Consider the following 21537-nt stretch of genomic DNA (forward strand, 5'->3'; position numbering starts at 1 on the left):
AGGTGAGTCCAGTGGTGATTTCTACGGAGTGGACTACTGCCCAAGTGCGGAATCAGAATCTGATTCATCGGATGTCAGCCCGTCGGACGAGAAGTTACTTACGAGTTCCGACTTGGATGTTGACGAAGGAGCGAGATCTCAAAAGCGTGCGCGGCGAGACGACGCTAACTGGATCGAAGGTGACTTTTCTCCGTCTGTGTTTCCATTCGACGCCACTCATTCAGGACAAGTGTGTAGCTCTGCATTGCCACCTGATGCAAGAGAAGTAGACTACTTCAAGCTTTTGTTTGATGAAAGGCTAGTCTCGCTGGTTGTAACCGAAACAAACAAGCAGGCTAATAAAGCTCAAGAGGGCAACCTGCGTAGAAAGTCACGCCTGCAGTCATGGCAGGAGACTGATGTTGCAGAGCTTTACTGCTTTCTAGCTGTTGTATTCTTGATGGGCCTGGTTCGGAAAAATACCCTGAGAGACTACTGGTCCAAAGACACAATGACAGAAACTCCATTTTTCCGGTCAATATTTTCGGTAAACCGCTTTTGCCTACTTATGCAAGCACTGCATTTTAGTTCCATTACAGATGTGAATGACTGCCTAAGAACAATCAGACCGATAATGGATGCAGTACAGGAAAAATTTTCCGCCTTTTTTGCTCCTTTTGAAAACCTGTGCATAGTTTAGTCTCGCATGCCTTGGAGAGGACGTCTTTCTTTCCGCCAATATATTCCCTCCAATAGTCATCAGTTTGGAGTCAAGATGCTTGTTCTTTGCGACGTTCGGACTGGCTACATCTTGAGATTCTTTGTCTATACCGGAGCCACTACAGCTGTGACGATTATGAAGGAGATAGGATTCACAGGCTCCATTGTCATAGAGCTGCTGAAAGACTTCCTGGACAAGGGACATTCCCTTTTTGTGGATAACTGGTTCACCAGCCCAGCACTGTTCGAGTTTCTTCTCAGCAAGCGGACGAATGCTGGTGGGACGTTACGTGCAAATAGGAGGGGACTTCCAAAATTTGCAGAGAAGCTGCATCAAGGCGAAGTGGATAGCTACCACACGAACACCATGCTGGCCCTGAAATGGCGTGACCCGACGAGACGTGCACATGCTGTCCACAATGCATGGGGCGGAGCTTGTCGAAGCTGAAAAGGTAGATTGGAAAACGGGTGAAAAGAAGAAGAAGCCGAAATGTGTGCTTGAACACAACCAAAAAATGGGACTAGTAGACAAAGTTGACATACAACTGAGCTTGTCCGAAAGTGTAAGAAAGACAATGAAGTGGAACAAGAAATTTTTTTTTCACTTGCTCGACTTGTCGCTGCGCAACGCATACATTCTCTTCTGTGGAAACGCTGCATCCACAATAACATTTGCTGACTTCAAACGGCGGGTAGTAAGCCAGCTCACTGAAGAGCATCACACAGAGGAGAGCAAGCAGGGAAGGCCAACTGGAAACAATCCGCTTAGGCTGACAGCGCGACACTTCATACAGATGTTGCCACCCACTGCTAAGGGAAGCAGGACCCAGAGGAGATGCCACGTCTGTGCCAACACCACTCGGCGACAAAAACGTCGCAAGGAAACGCGCTACATGTGTGTGGAGTGCAATAAAGCACTCTGTGTGGAGCCATGCTTCGAAGACTATCACACACTGACCAGGTATTAGTGTGAGAGCACGAACATTTTTTCCAGAGAAGTACCTGATGGGCTTATTTTGTATATCAGTGAACTATGTTTATTACAATGCATCATTTTGTAAAAATAGTGTAAGGTTTATAGAATTTTTTGTGTTACTCATAAATAAACCACATGTATGTAACAACACAAACGATCTTTTGTCACTTTATGCTCACCCTTAAAAAATACGATAATTTTTCCTTGAAATAGATTCATCCAAAAAATTTAAACCAGCAATAGCAAAAATCGACCCGGCCTGGGGGGTAGCATTTGGCAAAAAAATTCGACTCTCAAAGGGTTAAAGCAGTACTGACATGAAAATTTTGTTCCACTTTTATTGCTTTTATGGATGCTTAATGGTCTGGCGAACCCAAAACAGCACCTTAAATACTTCAGCACGCGATAATTAATTACATTGAAGAGCGTCAAAATCCTTTGTTTGAAATTCCTGCGCTTTCATCCCAAAAAGCGCATATGACAGAATCCCGGCATGACCTCACCGCTTTGTGTAGACGTCAAAACACTGCAAAGGCTGTTGGGGGCGTTGTTTCAACCGCGCCGCCACCGGAGCTGAACGGCTCAGCTGCCTGAAGGTGATAGGCCGACCATTGCGACGAAAATTCGATGACCGCTTTCAATAAAAGTCCTGATGCCTACTTCTATTGCGATTCCGGGCTATATTATCACTGCGTTTCCTGCGTGTGGAACTTTATTTATGCCAACAGTGCCTTTCTGGGCAGTGGTTATGCCTGTAGCTCTGGCCATGTGCGCTGGCTTGTGAATGCGCTGGCGCCCACTCGCCGCTTGCTGGGCCGCGCGCATGAAGTGACATCACGAGTTTTTGACGAGCGGTCTGCGCGTCTCTTCTTTTGGCTACCACGGGATGATGTCACGCTGATGTCCATTTGCTGAGTACCGCTCCGTGTGCTGTTCTGTCGGCGCAATAAATGAGATCCAATTAGAGTATGTGCTTCGCGTCGCCGGCCACTCATATTTCAGCCAGGGTATTCTGTTGATTAAACAAAGCGAACTGTGCATATTAACGCCGAAAATTGGTGTCAGTACTCCTTTAAGCTGCTCATGGGGCTTAGCACCATCTGTGTGAGGAGGGAAGACTTCCTGTGAAACAAAAAATCAACCAGATGTGACGCAAGATCCGGTCAAAAAGTGACGTTATTGTGGTTGCATTAGCGCGAAAATTTGACTTCAAAATAGCTTCAGCAGGCCTCTGATCACTGAGGGCTCATGTCATTGCCTTCTGACACAAGTTGGCGAGCCCTTGGCGTGTGTGCTTCAAGTCAACCTCAGCTTAACTAGTAGAGACTCGTGACTAGATAAACGTACTGAAGCATACTGTCGTATGATTCGCCCCGGTGTTGCTGAAAAAATCTTGCATTTTCTCTGAAACTTTATTCTGTATTCATGCCTTCCACTGCTATATAAAAGCAATCAGTTGTTTACCTTGATTGCAATGGGTGGCAAACAGAGAACCGGGCACGTCCTCCCCCTTCCCAAAATTTTTTTTTCTGCAATGAGATACAGAGCACACAATGGCTCGACCACTTTGCCTGCCCCCACCCCCTTCAGATCAAAGATGTGCCTCCTCCTCACCCCGATACAAATTTCTGCCAACGCCACTGCTGGGTTATTTAATTCCGTCGCACATACGCAGGTTGCGTGCGGGCTTTAAGTATAGATCAAGGTTATATAATGCTTACTGGGTTTGTGTGCTTCAGTTCTAAGAGAAGAAATAACGCATAGTCATGCTACAATCAAGACTTTTGAATTTTGTTCCAGGATAAGCATAGAACAATTTTACCACACTGTACAAAATCAGCACATATACAAATAGGTACAAAATGTTTGTGGAAAGTCACGGGTTCGATTCCCGGCTGCGGCGGCCGCTTTTCTGATGGAGGCGAAAAGCAAAAACCCCCGTGTGTAAGATTTCGACGCACGTTAAAGATCCCCAGGTGGTCAAAATTAATCTGGAGTCCTCCACTATGCCACGCCTCATCACCTGCGTTGCTTCGGCGCATTAAACCCTACAATCAACCAATCAACAAAATGTTTTTGGGCACTACATGCATTATGATTTTCTTTACACCGAAAAATTGACTTTACACGTACCAAATAGCATTATGAGCAATGAAAGCTTCAACAGCAGAACTACTTCGAAACAAGAGAAGATGACTAGGCACTGCATCTTGACGCAGAAAACCGAGCCACAAAAATGCTGGTTGACGAAAGTGCAGCGAGAACACCACTCTGAACTGCAACTGTCCTGGTGTCTTATCAAGTAGACATGGGTTTCTACAGAACTTCACCCAGGATTCACGGCTGCAATTTCCAGGTTACATTGTTTAGGCAAGTGTTGCAAATGATAAGTAAAAAGAAAAAATAGATCAATGCAAAATAAAGCGATGGCAGTAAGTAAAAACACATAGCAGGAAAGATCTGGCAGCAGCGCAGCACTGAGCAGCACAACACAGTGCTGCACTGGAAATATTTCTTGCTCATACAAGCGTGGGAAGCAACAATCACTACAAGCATTGTAATGCAATAGAGAAGGCACCGAGATAGACAATTAAAGCGAATGATTGGAATCCGAGAGGTGCACAGTATTTGCACTATATGAATATGCCGAGAAGTCCTGGAGTAATTGACACCACTTGCTCCGAGCCAACCTGAGGTGAAATCAAGAGATAACTGTGACATAACAAAGCTTTAGCCCATTTTTTTTCGAAGTACCACCACGTCCCCTTGCACAACCCCCCGTGCACGTATTAACAGTACTATAGTTTCGCGTTACCTGTAGCAATGAGAGGAAGATGGTGCAGGGAAATGCCAGGCGTACGGGAGTTGCTGTTGCAACCTTGTACAGCACATCGTTTCTGTAGGTATCGAAGAAAGCGCTCAGCTCCAATCGTTGGCAGATCGTCCCATAGGACACCATGCCTGCTGGGCACAGTACAGCGCACCTCGCAACTCCACGCACGGCAAACATTAAGTGCACACCAAATTAACAAGAAAAACATGCAGACAAACTTTAGGCGCGCCTTTCCGAACACTACAAGGACTGCACACAGAGCAATGACGTGCCATTCTTCAGAGGATGCTACAAAAAAAAGTTTTTTAGAATAAACAACGTTCTCATAAATTCTTTGCACACTGTGCCTACCGTAAAATACCGAGCAAGCGCCCCCCCAAAACTTGTCGATAATTGGCATAGAGATAGGGAGGGGGGCCTTATTCAGATCGGGCCCAAAATTTAAGATGGCGACACAAATGGCGGCGATCGCGAGGAAGGCACTGTAGCCTCCATTACGAAAAATGTTTATTTATGAGTCATGACACTTCTAGGCAATGCTAAAAACGTAAATTCTGACATTCACTTCAATCACTGGTAAATCCGCAAAATGATTCTTCTGAATCCGATCCAAAAATGAGGTTCAGGCCCTCGGTCTGCAGCTGGTTAGGGTCCTCGGGGACAACGGCACCAATGCCTGACAGCCGTTCATGGAGATTACCCTCCTCGCACCCGTCAAGCACGTTTGAGATGCCACACCCTCTAAAAGAACGTGTTAGTTTCTTCCGCGACAGAAGACCACGCCTCCGCTATGAAGTCGAGAACATCCTGCCTTGATGGCTTCCGCAGGTTGCCTTGGGGCGTTTTCTCCCCCTTTCACATAAAAGCCTCCCAGGTCCGGCGAAGACTAGCCTTGAAGGTCTTGTTCCAGAACACGTCTGCAGGTTGGAGCAGACTGGTGCAGCCGGCTGGCACGTAGACTACGTCGGTGTCGCGTTCCTCGATGGCGTTCTTGGCCGCTAAAGTCTGGTGTATGGATGCCGGATCCAACACGAGCAGCTGCCGCACGTCGTCAAAATTCGAGCCCCAGATCTTCCTCAACCACTCTTGAAACTTCTCCGACGTCATCCATCCGTTTGTCGACGCCGTCACGCGAACGTTCGCTACGGGTAAAACAAAATAAAAACAATGGTTTAAGTATGCGACCTCAAAATGCATCGCATTCTGTATTTGTACGAGACCGCGAATGAAAAGTTGTCCTTACCTGGCACACGGAGACTCTTTAAGGCCCGTTCTGGAATTTTCCCGCTCGGCTCCTTGAGTATGACGAACGCTGGTAGCTTGGGACCAGAGGTGCAGGCTGTCAAAGCAACCGTAAATCTCCGTCTAGCACAGCCGGTATTCACAATTCGTATCGTACTGGCTCCTACGAAGTCGTTGGTCCGATTCGCGGGCGCGTCAGTATGAACCATTGTCTGGTCCATGTTTGCAATGTTGTGCAAGGTGTAATCGTGACTGCTTCGCAGTGAGCCAACTGCAGAGTGAAATGCTCGCACGGCATCGGCGCAATCTTCGAGCAATTTTTGACTGTCATTAGTTACCTGTCGCGTGGATACTGCAAACCGTTGCTTCCATCTGTTCAGGTACTGGCTGGACGCCTTGAAGTTACCCAGTTGCAGCTTCTTTGCGATGAGGGCTTCCTCGGACAACAGTCTATTGCTCACCGCACGTCCGCAGTTCCTTTCGCTCTCAAAAAACTCGTACAGGGTGTCGTCGAGCATTTCACTGAAGACGGGGGCACCGCTGCTCAATTTGCGACGAACCTTTGATTTCCCGAAGTTTTGTTGAGCATAACTTCATAGTTCTTATCCCACTCACGTACCCTTTTACGGTCTAACTTGAAAACGCGAAAACTGAGGTGCACGTTTCTGCCATTTTTCCGATGCCAGTCCACTACTTTGAGCTTCCTTTTTACCGTGTACGAATGCATAGCGAACAAAGACAACCGCTCCCGAAAAAATGGCGGCGATGACTTGTAACGCCAGTAACGCGTTCTCGTAGCAGCAACGAATTGGGTTGCATTGGATTCGGCATGGGCTTTGAACACGGTGGCATCCAAAAGCCCGAAAAAAAAAAAAACGATTTCGGAATGGCGGGAAGTGAGAGGGGGCGCTTGCTCGGTCGTGTACAGAAATGCTAAATTCCGGGAAAATGCTTGTGGGGCGCTTGCGCGGGTGCAGGCACTTGATTGGTATTTTACGGTAAATAAATATCATTCGTAAAATATAAACATTGCTTTATTGTTGAATAAAACTTGTTTTTTTGTTATTAGTGTTTGTTCCCTCCTTATTGTTCCCTCCTCACTCCCATAACCCCCATGTTGATGTCGCTGGCAATGGGCTCTGAACCGCTTTTCGCCGGAAGCTTCGCGGCTATTTTATATTTACCTTAGCGATGCTTTCCTTAGGGCCCTGGTTTCTGGAGCGCAAAGCGGCTTCAGCCTTTACTTTGCGGTCACTCCGTGCATAGGTCGTCAGCAATCTGCACCGGAAATCATCCCAGCTTGTGAAATCTGCTTCGTGGTTTTTGAACCACGTCCTCGCGCCGTCATCCAAGGTGAAGTACACGTCATGAAGCTTCCGCGCTTGATCCCATTCATTGAATCGTATCGACACGCTCATACAGCTCAAGCTAACTCTCTGCTTCTTCAAAGACGTCTCCATGAAAAGTTGGAGCCTGTCGCGGCTTTTGGAACACGAACTTACCTAGCATGGGGCTGTTGCTTGCCATTTTTGGGCCTGCGGGGTGTGCCGCTGTTACCCTGGGCTTCGCAGGCATAAGTCCGTACTCAGGAGATACACCTTGAAGCCGACGACTGGTGCAGTCATGAACAGGTGTGAGCTGTTTCATACACCAGGCCTCCAGGGATGGTGTCCTTGCGGGGCATGCGAGATTCACAACTGGTACCCGGCTCCTTCACCAGAAATGTAGCGTAAATGAAGGGACTTGTCAATAGTAAGTAGTTATTTAATTACAAAAGGGACGAAAAATCCTATGGCAGCCTAATAGCGATGCTGTCACAGCTGAGAAAAGCCCACGAGAGACAACGTTCTCTTCTTCATAAAGCCGTGGTGTGTGCACACACACCCACTCGCGCAAACGAGGGATTTCCGGCACCGCCCCTCTGCGCTGCCATCAAACGACAGGAGTCTGGCAATATCATGTGCAATAAAAAACTCGTTGATTAATTATAGAGTTTAATGTGCCGATGCTACACAGGCAAAGAGGTGTGCTGTAGTGGGGGGCTCTGGATTAATTTTGACCACCTGGGGATCTTTAGTGTGCGCCGAAATCTCTATCACACAGGCATTTTCACTTTTCATTGCCATCTGAAAAGCGGTCGCTACGGCCAGGAATCGCACCCGCATCCTTAAGGACCAGCAGCATAATGCCATACCCACTGAGCCACCACAGTGGGTGCGATGAAAAACACTGGGTGAACACAAAGTAGACAGGAAAGCTGCTGTCTTGTGTAGTTTGTGTTTGTTGTCCATGTTGTGAGTTGCATGTCATACCATGAACTGTGTAAGCACAGGGCCACTGCAGGCAATGCCATCACTAGGCCGAAACTCAACTTCACGTCCCTTTCTTTGCACACACTTGGTTCTTTGTTCTCTTGTTGCTGTGGCTCAATGGATGGATGGCACAAATTTTTTGCTGACATGCGCATCTATTGCTCACTCAACAATGAAAATTTGGTTAAAATAAAATTTACCGACACTCGAAATATGTGTATGTGGGGCTAGGGCACATACTTCATTTTTTGCGTAAAACGGCAGAGAAAGATGATGTAATGAGAGGAGTACAGGGCAGAGCCCGTCCTGTGCACTTCTTTGTCCTTCATCTTTCTACACCACTTTACACCAAGATGAACAACCAATTCGCCCAACTTTTCATTTTATTGCAATATTTCATTCCAACAAATGAATAATTTAATTTTTTTCATTTAGTACTTTCAATAATGGTTAAAGGGGTACTGTCACAAAATTTTGATGGAAGGCAAGATAACTACGGAGATAGATTGGTGTGAACACACATACATCATCTGCAAAATGTCAGCGGCGAATACAGCCTAGAGCATATTTAAAACCAATTTTAAAGTGTGCGAAACGCAACCGAGCAGCCAGCAGAGGACCACGCGCAATCGACATCCCGTGGATATTTTGTAAATAAACAACATCCAAACAAGATGCAAAATTTTTGTGTCAGTGCCCCTTTAAGCTCAAATCAAATGGGAATCTCAATTGAGAGAAAAGAAGTTTGATATTCAAATAAATATTTAGTAGTGTGAGGAAAAAGCACATATTCTTTTCAGGTATACTCAGTGGTGACCGGGACTTGCCACAGTGCCAGTAACAAGACGAGGGTGCTTGGAGACAGAAAAAAGAAACATATATTGAAAAAAAAACACAGTGCACATCGAAACACATCTACAGAGTGAATTACACCCAAGTGCCAATTACAACTTAAGGTTCATTGTGAATAATTGAAATAGGAACAATGGTGCGCGAGGTTTTTAGTATATGGTCCGCATTCTAAGCGAGCAGCTGTGCCTGCACAGTAAGGATAAGTTACCAGAGGGGTTTCCCAACCTTATGCCTGCTGTGCATACATGGCCCATCACCAGGGAGCGCAGCATGTGCTAGAAGCCATGCGCACCGTTCGTATTTCAGTGTATCACAATAGTACTTAACACTGTGAAATACCAGTGCTTAAGAAATTGTAAAGTCCCCACTAATTGTTCAGCGTGATGCGGGGGTCTCCTCAGGGCATCGTAGGTTTGGCTAATGATGCGATGTGAGGTGTGACATGGTGCAGATGATGGCGCTGTGTGTTCCTGGGAAGTCTATAGAGAAGGCACTGTTGTCCTCGTAGACATTGGTCTGCTTGGCACAAGCTCATGACCAGGTGCCAGGTTGTAGCAGGCAGGAGGCAACCAGCAACGGCTCGTACATGACGGGCAGCAGGCAGCTGGTCGATCGAGGTCGGAGCACGCCAAAGCATCGCACTCCTCGAACCTCCTCCATCCACTTCTCTGGGCATTCTCCATTCCACCCTGGCCTCCCCAGCTCCTTGCTTGTGGCCACTTTTCATTGGCCCACATCATTCCCTCGCCTGGCTTGCTACTTCTTCTTCCTTGGCGCAACCACACTGAGGGCGATCCCGCAGCCCGCATTTGCGCCACGAGCATTCTTTGGGCGTGTTACTGCCACGTTTTAGTTGTCGTCGTCTTCCAAATGAGCACATTGCCTCACAAACATCAGTGTCTATACTTTATATCCAAAACTGAAATGCAATATCATAATGATGGCTTCGTGTAAGCATTCTCTCATACGGGGTTACTAAAGTACAGGGCTTTAGTTTTATTCTCATAAATTTATGTATTCTAGCCTGATAGGTGCACATAAAGCTTGCTTATCATAGTAAAAACAGAGGTAAAATTCTTTTGATAACTCCACCAGCTATCGCTGTGAAGCTTCTTCACTCTCCCCTGACATCAATGTATTCCTGCTATAGGCATTCAACTGCTTGCTGAGGGGCCACCTCATGAAAAAAAGACGCTGCTGGGCAACGTTAACCCACTAATATTTGTATGCAGCTTAATACTTAGCAGATGCTGGCGTCTTCCTACAAAGTGATGCAGCTTCAAAGGTGGCAACACTTTTGTCTGGAGAAAATGTGTACTGTGCATGGACTGGTAAGAAAATTGGTCAGGTATTACAAGGTTCACTAGGTTGAAATAGATAATGGGGGGCAGTAGTTTTGTGAAGGTGCTTGGGACAAGTTTGGACTTGAAACTTCTGGAGACTAGACTTGTGATTCGTAGGTGAAGTTCAGAGAAGTGCCTAACTTCTTTAATACTTTCATCCATATGTTTTATGTATAGTTTCATCCGGCTCTTGACATCTGATTCATGCCAACACGATGACATTCTTCCTTTGCAGTTCTTGATCAAAAACCAGTTTAGCCTGTCTCAGTCTCAATTGGCAAGCAGGTGTTAGACACTGTCTTGTCAATCCGGGATGCTTCACTTGTTCATGATAGGTTTACAAGTTATGCATCCCTGCCCTGGTTGTCATGACTATGTAATGACAGTATCCACGTAGCGCGTGTGTGCTACATAGTGGTGAAAACTTTGTGTACTGCACATACAGAACCATATGAACAAAAGTGGAAGGGGCTTCTGGATGACTTTTTTTGAAAACGGTGGAGTTTTGTTGAGGGTGCTCTTTTGAAAAGTATTTGTACATTCATTGCCCTGAATTGTGGCCTTGTACATAACTAGCATAAATAAGGTTTGCAAATACTGCACTAGCTGTATGTATGTCATAAAGAAAGTGAATTGTGATTTGCATAAGCTAATGAACATTTCCAGTGATCACATATTTCTTTTTAGTAAAAATGTCGTAATTTAAAGCGGTAATTATAGTGTCCCACCAGTACAATAGACTGCCATAAGTCAAGCTATTTAGGACAAATACATGCGTCAAAAATTACCCCATGTGCTTTTGCGTAACAGAACAGTGTTAAAAGTACCTGGTTGAGGTGTCCCACTATATCAATTCAGTTGAAATATATGCACGACTTAAAATATTTTTCAGTCACGATAATCATTCGTTGCCTACGTTCATGACTTTGCCAGTTTTAAAGACAAAGCTTGTAGTGCCCTATCTTGTGAAAAACTCATCTGGTTGAGACAGTGGTCGCGGCTATAAAGAGTAAATAAATAAAAACGTGAAATCCAATGGGACTTCAGCCCAGCGGCTTATGGGCTACCACTGTAATATCTTAGGATGTTGTAGTGTTAGAACAAAAATTTTATTTGTTAATATTGTTCCTTTTTTAGTCGATCATACCCTTTTGGCTATTGGCCAGGTATCACGAGCTTTGGGGGTTAATGCACCTGCTATAAAAAATGTACAATGTTATGAATTGCGAGTGTAAAAGTTGTAGAACAGTGTGCGCTGTGGGAGTAGAAGAAAAAAAGCTCGGCAAAGTGTTTTGCACTAAGCAACAAGGAAATTAAAGGGAAGAAACAAATGCAAATGTGATGCAGCAGTAAGAATGTTTTTAATAAATCTCGCCTAGCTTTTACCTTCCAAACTTCTCAGCACATCTAATTTTTAACACTGCGTTGGGATTTAAGGCTAGATCAATAGAGGTTCCTTGAGGGCTGCAGTATAATCCTGGCATCATGAAGTCTGACTTAGAGGCAAACATGTATGTTGTATTCAAGTATAGAGTCTGTTTAAGGATTTGTCTACGACTCATTGCCATCAGCTACTCCTACTTTTTATTTATTTCAGTCCTGGAAAATTGCAATGCTCAAGAGTGTTCCTTGGCGAAATTCCCTGCTTCAGGAGGTGGTGCAGACATTACAGCAGAAGCTGGTCCTCACACCTGCTCATGCAAGCCACATTCTGGAAACCCAGGGTAGGTTGCAACGCTGTTTTTTGTAGTGCAACAGTGTAGGGTCCACTTTTAAATAGTGGTTTATTTTACTCAGTGATGAGTAGTGCAGGAGGAAATGTAGTAAAAGGGGCTTTTGTTCAACTAAAAAGGAGTGCCAGTAGCCGTAGCAACTCCTGCAGATTCACCAAACACCCATATAATGGCGTGCATAAGTGCCAACCAAGATTCTTCAATGCCTGAATTGGAAGGAAGTTCCTCCCAAAAATAAAACAATTCGTCTAGACAAGGTCAAGAAGTAATTATGTCATAAGAATTGAAGTGTAGCAGTTCAATGCTTTTGCTTTGCTAGTTAACATTGCACTGAATCAAGACGCATCCTGCCACATATTCGCACAAATTTTTATGACTTCTTCAAGAATTCGTCTTGAAAGTAAGTGACGCTTCAGTTTCTGTTTTGCTAGTACATGCCATTCCATCATAACAACACAACCCTTCATGGGCTGTGCGGAAACTTTTCTGATGGAGGCGAAAAGCGAAAACGCCCGAGGTTTTGAGATTTTGGCGCACGTTAAAGATCCCCAGGTGGTAAAAATATAATTCGGGGCCCTCCGCTACGACGCGCCTCATCGCTTGTGTAGCATTGGCACGTTAAATGCTACAATCAATCAATCAATCAATCAAACAACTGTTCATGAATTTTGGATATTCTCAGCAAAGTTAGTGTACCGTGATGTATAGAGAACATGGCAAGGCACATAAAGCATGGAATGCATGGTTGTTAGCATGGAGGCCAGTCCGTGAAATTACATTTTGGTTCACCACGTACATCGCGGTCTCATGCATCATATGAATAATTAAGAGGTGGTGCACATGTTCGTGTGGAAACTCAGTAACAGCTGTGCCGACTTTGGGGAGACACCGTCCTTCCGCCCGAGAAAACTTCGTGTTGTGCAGAGAAAAAAGGCCTTGATCGTGCCTTTGTCAATTATGGATGCTGCCTTCTTCATCCAAACTTCCACCTTATGGCAGCATTACTGATTCTCCTATGCACTTGGCAACTGGTATGGGTAGATTTTGTAAACATGCCGCATGGTGCAGTTTCAGCACTCTTGGGGGCACTTTGGGGCAACATCACAGACCTCAGCTCTTCATACTTGATTTGTGCCTGGCTGTGGCAGGGTTTGAAGTTTGGGAGTTAGAAAAAGCGTACTGTTTTCATCAGCGCTCTGGTCAAGCTGCGACCAATGGGCTTCAGGCCAGGCCCGGCATGGGCCACCTTTTGTGTAAAAAACAAATTGAAACCCCGGTGGAGCTATGAGGGCAAGACAGCTAAAAGAACAAGTCAAAGCAAATCATGGGCAGCCCTTCGAATGTACCCAAAGACTGGAAACCTGGTTGCAGTCATACATGCAAAAGCAAGAGGTAAGAGAATTAGATGTGAATACAAAATTGAATGTTAGAAAAAATCGATTTCAGCTAAGTCATACAGTGACACACAAAGTCTGGAAAATATTTAGTCCACTACAAACGTCAGAAGAGATGAAATGGGCAGTGGTTGGTACTCAACGTTGAAGTGATGGTGCATCAAACGGGACAGGAAGAGAAGTAACAAAGTGCATGTGTCTGATTTTTCTTTATAGTCCCAATGCACTGTTCTCTTTTTCAAAGTGCCAAGGACGTAAAATGAATTGTCCCATTTGTTAACCTGGAAACACGCTTAGTGATCAAGGTAATGCTCTTGGTCAACACTTTAAGGGTGCATCCAGTTCTGCTCACTGCACAATTCTTGCTACACAAAAACTTCATGGAACAGCAGCCTCTGCAAATGTGGAATTGGAGTGAAGGGGATACAGCTGCCCATTCGCTCAACGTGAGCTCGCCAATGCCCTGTCAACCTACGCAAGAACAACTCCTGGGGGGCAGTTAAGTTGGTGTATGTCATTGATGTATGTTACCTTGTTGTGGTGTAAGTTTTGCGAGTAGGGGTCAGCGTACGTCCTTCCTGTGTCCCGAGCCGCTTTGCAACGCGACGGCAGTGTGCATTGTTCGCCTCCCACCGCTTTCACTCGGACGGGGGCTGCTTGAGAGGAAAATTGCCCGGGAGTTGTGCCCGGCGCCTAAAGCCGGCGGCGGCGGCGGCGCAATGCTTTGCTGTTTCCCTCACTGTTGTTGTTGTCGGCTGAGGACGGTACCGGGGGCACGGGGCGGCGAGACACACCGAGTGCTTCCGTCGTTAGCGGGACGAGACGTCGCCGTGTTGATCTATGCTCGACGCCGTTTGACAGCGGACGCGGCGCGCGTTTGTGGCGGATGATCTGAGGAGCCGGCCTTGTCTAGCAGTACTTAGCCTCAGTAAGCCAGGCGCCGGCGATGGCGTCGCGGTAACGTTCAGTGGCTGTCAGGGCGTTGACTCTTCCTTTCCCGTGAGAACGTCTTTCCTCCACCTAAAGGGGCAGTAGGGTGAGGAAGTGAGGGGATTCAGGCAGGACCAATGGCGAGGATGAATAGTCGGGGCGAATGGAGAGTACCTGTGTTCTTGGCTGTGATTGGACAGCATATGAAGTTGTGATTTGTGTATGCTGTGTTTGATGTTGATCGGGGGATTCTGGGGGAGACGGCGGTGGGACGACACGAGGGACGGTTGTGTTGGTGCACGCCGGGGTGAACGCCGTCGTCTCACGCACTGTTTACATCCCTGACTCTCCGTACATTAAAGTCTACTGCCACTGGAATAGGCCTCGTTGTCTTCGGCTGCACCACCGGTTCTCGGATCATCGAGGGGGCGCCAATTCAAGAACAACGGAATTACCAACAATCCGTCAACCTACATTTAACTGGGGCATAATGTGACTTTCAATATGTTAATGGGGTCATGAAGAGATTTTCAAAAACATTGTGTTGTGTGTACGCTTATAACCGTGGAGCCTTAATAAACATACAATGCATACTCGTTTCATTTCCCAATATCGGCAAATAGGAAAACAAATGCAGTTACAGTTTCACCGAGCCTTTCGTCCTCAACTCGTGAAGTGACGTTTCAGCAAGTCAGTAAGAAACCAATCACAGTTATCCCTCGTCTGCACAATATTTCGGCATTGACCGGGCTTGCAAAGGGTCAGATAAAGCTACGACATCAGCGCCATGATGAAACTCGCCCTGCAACTGAACGGGAGATGTCTGATACGACTGAGCAACATAGTCGAACTTTCAGTCAACAATGCAGGCTAGTGGCGCAGGCAGGAGTAACCACGTTTAATCGAAACTGGGCATTCGTAAACTGCGCAGTTTCGCACGAGTCTAAACTGTCGTTTTGCTAGCCGATATTATTGCACAAGTTTGTCGACGTCTGTCCACGTAGCCTGTAATGTGAGTTGCACGAACGTGAATTGTCTGACCTGACGAGATAAATGACCGAACACTTAAAATGAGAATTTATTACATAAACACGTTTATCGAAGGAACTTCGAGTAGTCGGAACTTAAAACCCAACCATCATTTACTTATCAAGCGCAAAAATAACTAGCGAGAAGCAGTGATACAGCGCCGAGTTGCCAAGTCCCACCATCGCGGAGTTCGATGATTGCTTTCCTGTTTCCTGCAATAAACAATGCTGTTAACGCTGTTTCTTTGATTGTATACGCTCCCCTTTGGCTTACTGCAGAAGTGTTCAACAGTAAGTTGGTGGTTAAAGCTGTGGGTGGATTAGAATTTATGAAAACACGACAGACTTCTGGGTTACAAACTCGAAGAGGCTTTTATGCAGCAGTTTTTTGCCACGCGCGCTTCTCACATTGATAGTGTAGCGGATAAAGTGTCCGACTAGGCTGGCCGTAACGTTGAACTGGTCCTGAGGCCACAAGTTCGAATCGCACACGGGGAACTTTTTTTTGCTTGAGCAGTTTTGGGCCATTTCAGACAAAAAAAGGCATAATTCCGAAGAGAATTCGGCAAAATAACGTGAAATTCAGCAGGGAAACTGGCTACAAACTGTACAAGCAGCCAGTAGGTCTGAGTTCTGCTGCAATGGTTGCCAGACAACTGAAGCGGTCACGGCGCCGCTCACGTGGATAAAAAACTTTTTTGGGAATGAATAAAGGATGCAATATTTGTCAAATATCGGGTTTGCAGTTTTGCAGAACAATATGCACAAAGAACGTTGAACGCGTTGAACTCTCGAATGTACTTGACGTGACGTCACTCTAGTTGCACTGCTGACCGATGACGTGCACATGGTCACTTGCGATGCACCTCAAAACGAAAATTTCAAAGGCACCTTGTAAATTCCAAAAGCAATGAATCGTGAAAATATTTGGAATTTATGTTCTTAAAATGTCCTGCAAGCAGATGAAATTAGCAAAGACAAATGCATTTTCTCTTCACTACCACTTTAAGGCATGTCCTTGAAGGCATGCTGGCAGAAAAAAAAACAATCAAAAACTGTGTCTACTATAATCCTGGGAAGAGGCCACTGTTGTTCAAATAGTAATAGAAGGGAAGGACCTCTTAGCGGGTAGCTATAGGCCATTCTCACTAACAGGCTGCCTGTGTAAGCTGTTACAAAAGATACCTGGCGTGGTGGCTGAGTGGTTAAGGCCTTCTGTGGCTGAGCCCAAAGATGCAGGTTCGATTTCTAGCCATGGCGGCCGCTTTTCTGATGGAGGTGAAAGGCGAGAATGCCCATGTGTTTTCGGTTCATGTTAAAGATCCCCAGTGGTCAAAATTAATTCGGAGCGGGCGACTACAGTGTGCATCATAACCTGTGTAGTTGGCGCGTCAGACCCCATAATCAATCAATCAATCATTTTACAAAAGATGAACAACCTTCTTTTACTTCGTTTCTTGGAACAAAATGTAATCGTAGACAATTGCCAGGCTGGTTTTGTTAAACAAATTCGAATAATGATAGCCTTGGTCGAAATAATGTGAAAGGTGCACTTGTATGTAAGCAGTACTGTATGGCTATTTTATACATGTAGAAAAGGCTTGCTGTCAAACAGGATGGGGAAACTTTGGGTCAAGTGCAGAAAAGTACTAAAAGGTGACCGCATTGACACATAAAGCGGATTCACAATTTGCTTAGTCACCATTGCTAAAACTATTGAACAAGTTCCACCATTCTCTTAATCATGTAGCTACTTCACATGGTTGGTGCTGGAAGCAACCGCAAATGCACAGTTGCATGGGAGGCAGAGGAATGACTGTCTACAAGTTGTTCAGTAGCTGTTTTTCTCACCATGTCACTCTTGCACTGGGACTTCAACTGTGCCCTTATCATGCCAATCTTGAATGCCTCTCATCTACTACCCGTCCCTTATATTATTAGTCAAGTCCTACAGGTGTGGACCCTTGCTCAAACTGCTGTCATTGGTAGTATTCGCAACTGCAAGACGCTTCGTGGATGGAGTTTTCCCAGGCTTTCAGAAAAATGAAGGAAGCTCACACTAACACGCAAGACTTGAAGGTAGCGAAGATGTACACAACCTTCACGACCATTGCGACCGTCCACAATTGCAGCCGATATGCTTCTTCGCTTCTGCAACCAGCTTTACTCCATTATTGTTGTGAGTTTCCTTCATTTTTTTGGAAGTGATAATCATTGGAAATCACCTTAGAGGGGCGTACACTATGGCGTGTCTTTCTTGTTCCAAGCAAGTTGGCACAATTACGGCGAGCGCTGGAGCTTTTTTGCCAATCTTGGCCAATCTCAATAGACTTGACAAACGTGCGCCGGTGATGCTAGGTGGTCACCGCGAGGCACGCACACAGGAGCACTTGGCATTTTCTTGGTTTTTTTAAATGCCGGGAGTTCACCAGAATCTTGGCCAATCTTTGCCAAACGTGCACCGGGGCGCTCTGGGCGCTCGCTGCGAGGCACGCACACATGAGCGCTCGGCATTTCCTTGGTTTTTTTTAACTGCGAGACAGCCACCGCGAGGCACCAGTCATGTACGCTCGGCATTTTATTGGTCTTTTTACTTGCGGACACGCAAAATAACTATTTGCTAAACAGCTTCACTGTTAAAACGTCAAGGTTAGCACGATTTTAGAGGGCGGGTGAACTTTGAGAACTTTTAGGTAATCGAATATTTAATCCCTAAAGGGGATGGGCTATGTTTCGGAGAAGGCTCTTCTTTCGAGACTTTGCAGCATCACAACACGGGCATTATAAGGTTTACTCGACCTTAGCTCATTTCGAATCTGTGGCAATATCTTAAATATAAGAAAAAATTCTCCACCCACAGAACGTTTCGTGTGCATCTTGACAATGTTTTATGACAAGCATACACTCAGCAATATGGTGTGCCTCATGGAGGTGTTCAAGTGGCCCACTTTTAGTTATGATGAATGAGTTCTATAAAGAAAGGTTTAACATCGCTTCACTCAATTTTTTAGTTTTCTTGTGTGAGATGTCCAGATAAGTTATAAGTCGGGCTGCTTGCCTATCTGTGAAAAGTGAGCTCAACTGAAACTGAACAAGTTATAAGGTACGCAAACCACAAGTTTTCAGTTCAAGGGGACATGCTCCTCGAAACAACCTTTTTTAATTATGGAGTTAGTAGGCTCGAATTTGCACTTTGTAAAGACGCACCTTGTCCTCACAAATATCGAGTCATTTTTTGCATAGCTGCTCAAAACGAATTTTCGCACAGGAGGATGAGTAGAAAATTTTTTTTCACTCTAAAAATTTTTACTGAAAATAATAAAATGACCAGCGTTATCTCTTACATACTGCAGAATGTAGAAATCTAACATAAAAGTTTTAACTTCATTTTCATATGCGAAAAGACAATGTGGTGTGCCCACATATCTTTTGTTGTTTTGTTTTATGGCTGTCGTAAATATTAAAACATACATTTCATAATTGAGATTTTTCAGCTCTATGCATTAAAGGGGACATCTGTGTAAAATTTCGTTGTAATACAACAATGCTAGGTGCTCCAAAAAGGGAAGAACAAATTCGGCAGGTCAACAAAAATGCCAAACTAAAAAAGCAGTTTGACGTTTATTTCTTTGGTATATGCTAGATTCTTGTTAAAACGTGATACTTGGTGGGGATATAGTTATAAATGTTCATTTTAATGTTCGTAAGTAAACACTGGGTCCGCACGAGTTGCTACCTTGCGGATTGACAGATATGAGACCGACGTCAGCCTGACCCATTTCCAAAGCAACTACTTGCTCAATTCCCGCCTCAAGGTTGACAGGGACAGCTTTAGTCAGGGCGCTTTCTTCGAACGGCACAGAATTTTTAAATTAGCAGTTGATTTACTCTGGTGCCAGTGCTTGCCTTACATGGGTGGGGGAGCTTGTTGAGAATTTCGCGGTATATTAATTGCTTTAGTGGCTTATATTTGTCTCTTCACAACTATCTTTGCAGTTTCCACTAACATGGGCACATAACAGCAAAGGTTTCTGGTTTCGGCTATGTGCACTGTGAATCGGAATTTTCTTGCCATGAGCTGTATTTTATGCTTTATTCTCAGCGATCAGTTTTCTCAATTTACAATTATGACATAATGTTTCTCTTGTATTCCCAGATCCCGACACACTGAGTAGGCCAGTGCACGTGTACATTTTCAGTACCTTTTCTCACTCTTGTACGTGATTACAATTTTAGAACACAGTTTTTAAAAGTACTGCTTTATTTTTAACACATGCTTGGCAAGAGCACTCAGGTGGTCCCATTTTATGCTATCATGTAAAAACCAATCGTTTTAATAACAATGACATTGAGTGGGTTGCAGTGAAAATACTTGCGCTCTTTACTGAAGTTGTCTTCTGTAAATCTCTATATACATGCCTCCCAGAAAAGAGCTTTGGATGCTGAAGTTAGTCTGTGTCTGCTAAAATTGCAACACGTTTTTTGTTGAGGTTTATGCAGGAATAAAACACTGAGTGCAAACTCAAAAAGTGACAAATTTTATGCATACAGAAATGCTTAAAATTCAGTAATGAATGCTTAACAATGTTTTATTTCTTTATATATTCAAGAAATTCCTGTTCCCTTTAGGAAATTGCATAGATGGTATCATTCAGACACACCTTATTATGGCTTGAATAGTCTAGTGTAGCTGTGTTTGCTAAAGATGTAACACTAGTCTTTCAATTAGATCTGATGTATATGGCTTACCATCGTTTTTTATACTAGCCATTAATTTGGGAACTATTAGAATTATATGAATGTAAAAGCTTGAACAACTCAATTCTCCAGATAGCTTCGTACTTTTGTGCTGTCTACAGATTTGAAGTGTTACCGTACACGCTATACCTTATTGGGGGACAGAAAACAGGTATGTTATACCATGTAGTTGGCACTTGGATGTTCTTTGTTCTGCATTTCCAGTTTTTTTAAGTGGGTGTTTTGTTTCCCTTTTTTAGAAATTTTTTCAGTGACAGCAATGGAATCCAGTTTGGAGGAAAGATTTATTCCTGCCTCTTCTGTCAGCAACACAACCAAGAGACCACTGAGTTGAAAGTGCGTGCCAGTAAGATGACCTTCATCTGCACAGTCTGCGAGAACATTTTCCCTTCAAGGTACAACCTCAACATTCACATGAGAATGCATACTGGTGAAAAGCCCTATGTGTGCAGCACTTGTCAAAAGGGCTTTGCTCAAAAACACCACCTGGTTTCACATAAAAGGTCACACTCTGGTGAGAGGCCCTATGTATGCAGCACCTGTCAAAAGAGCTACACTCAAAGACACCACCTGGTTGTGCATCAAAGATTGCACTCTGGTGAGAGACCGTATGTGTGTAGCATTTGTCAGAAAAGCTTTACTCGAAGAGAGAATCTAATTATGCATGAAAGATCTCACTCTAGTGAGAGACCTCATGTGTGTAGCATTTGTCAGAACAGGTTCACTACAAGAAAACACCTGACTACTCATGAAGAATTGCACTCTGGTGAGAGGCCATACGTGTGTAATATTTGCCAGAAGAGCTTTGCTAGTAGCCGCTATCTGGTTGCTCATTGCAGATTGCACTCTGATAAGAGGCCCTATGTGTGTAGCATCTGTCAGAAGAGCTTTACCCGAAAAGACCAACTAGTTATACATGAAAGATTGCACTCCGGCGAGAAACCCTTTGTGTGTGGCGTTTGTCAGAAGAGCTTTACTACAAGGAGCCACCTGGTAACTCATGAAAAATTGCACTCTGGCGGGGAACCTTACGTGTGTAATATCTGCCAGAAAAGTTTTGCTGTTAGCCGCTACTTGGTTGCTCATTGCAGATCGCACTGTGGTGAGAAGCCCTAAAGGGTGGTGGGGGTGAAAACATTTGTCTTCATTGTGTGGTGGAAGAGCAGTCTGATTAAATGGGGTCTTCAGTCAAGAGCTTCAGTGGCATATGCTATCTAGTGGGCTGGCTCGATCAGGGCACCAGCATACACAGTTTTAGAGGGTGATAGTGTGGCGACAATCAAAGCTCGCTGTAACGAGTTCCTAGATTGAACAAAGTTTTTCGCGTCCCCATTGCTAGCCCCATTGAAACCCATGTTTTTACAACCTGGATGTAATGAAGGTGCTGCTGCAGTAAACCTTGATAAGGCATTGTTTTCTGCTATTTATCTGAAAAAC

The 21537-nt window shown here is 44.8% G+C and overlaps 1 protein-coding gene across 4 annotated transcripts in view; it reads left to right on the top strand.

The window, feature by feature from the left end:
• The window catches only part of LOC144158506 (uncharacterized), a 37001-nt gene that overhangs the window by 12605 nt on the left and 2859 nt on the right, over positions 1 to 21537 (top strand). For 2 of the 4 annotated variants that reach the window (XM_077689418.1, XM_077689419.1), the window contains exons 5-7: positions 3 to 179; positions 11855 to 11981; positions 20340 to 20495. In XM_077689418.1, coding sequence (XP_077545544.1) covers positions 3 to 179; positions 11855 to 11981; positions 20340 to 20495 — 460 coding nt within the window. Of the gene's footprint in view, positions 1 to 2; positions 180 to 11854; positions 11982 to 20339; positions 21374 to 21537 lie in introns of those variants that run through there. The other 2 variants (XM_077689416.1, XM_077689417.1) reach the window with 2 other exon arrangements.

Source organism: Haemaphysalis longicornis, unplaced genomic scaffold (assembly GCF_048455015.1).
Source record: "Haemaphysalis longicornis isolate Haplotype H1 unplaced genomic scaffold, Haemaphysalis longicornis Haplotype H1 scaffold_10, whole genome shotgun sequence".
Taxonomy (NCBI): domain Eukaryota; kingdom Metazoa; phylum Arthropoda; class Arachnida; order Ixodida; family Ixodidae; genus Haemaphysalis; species Haemaphysalis longicornis.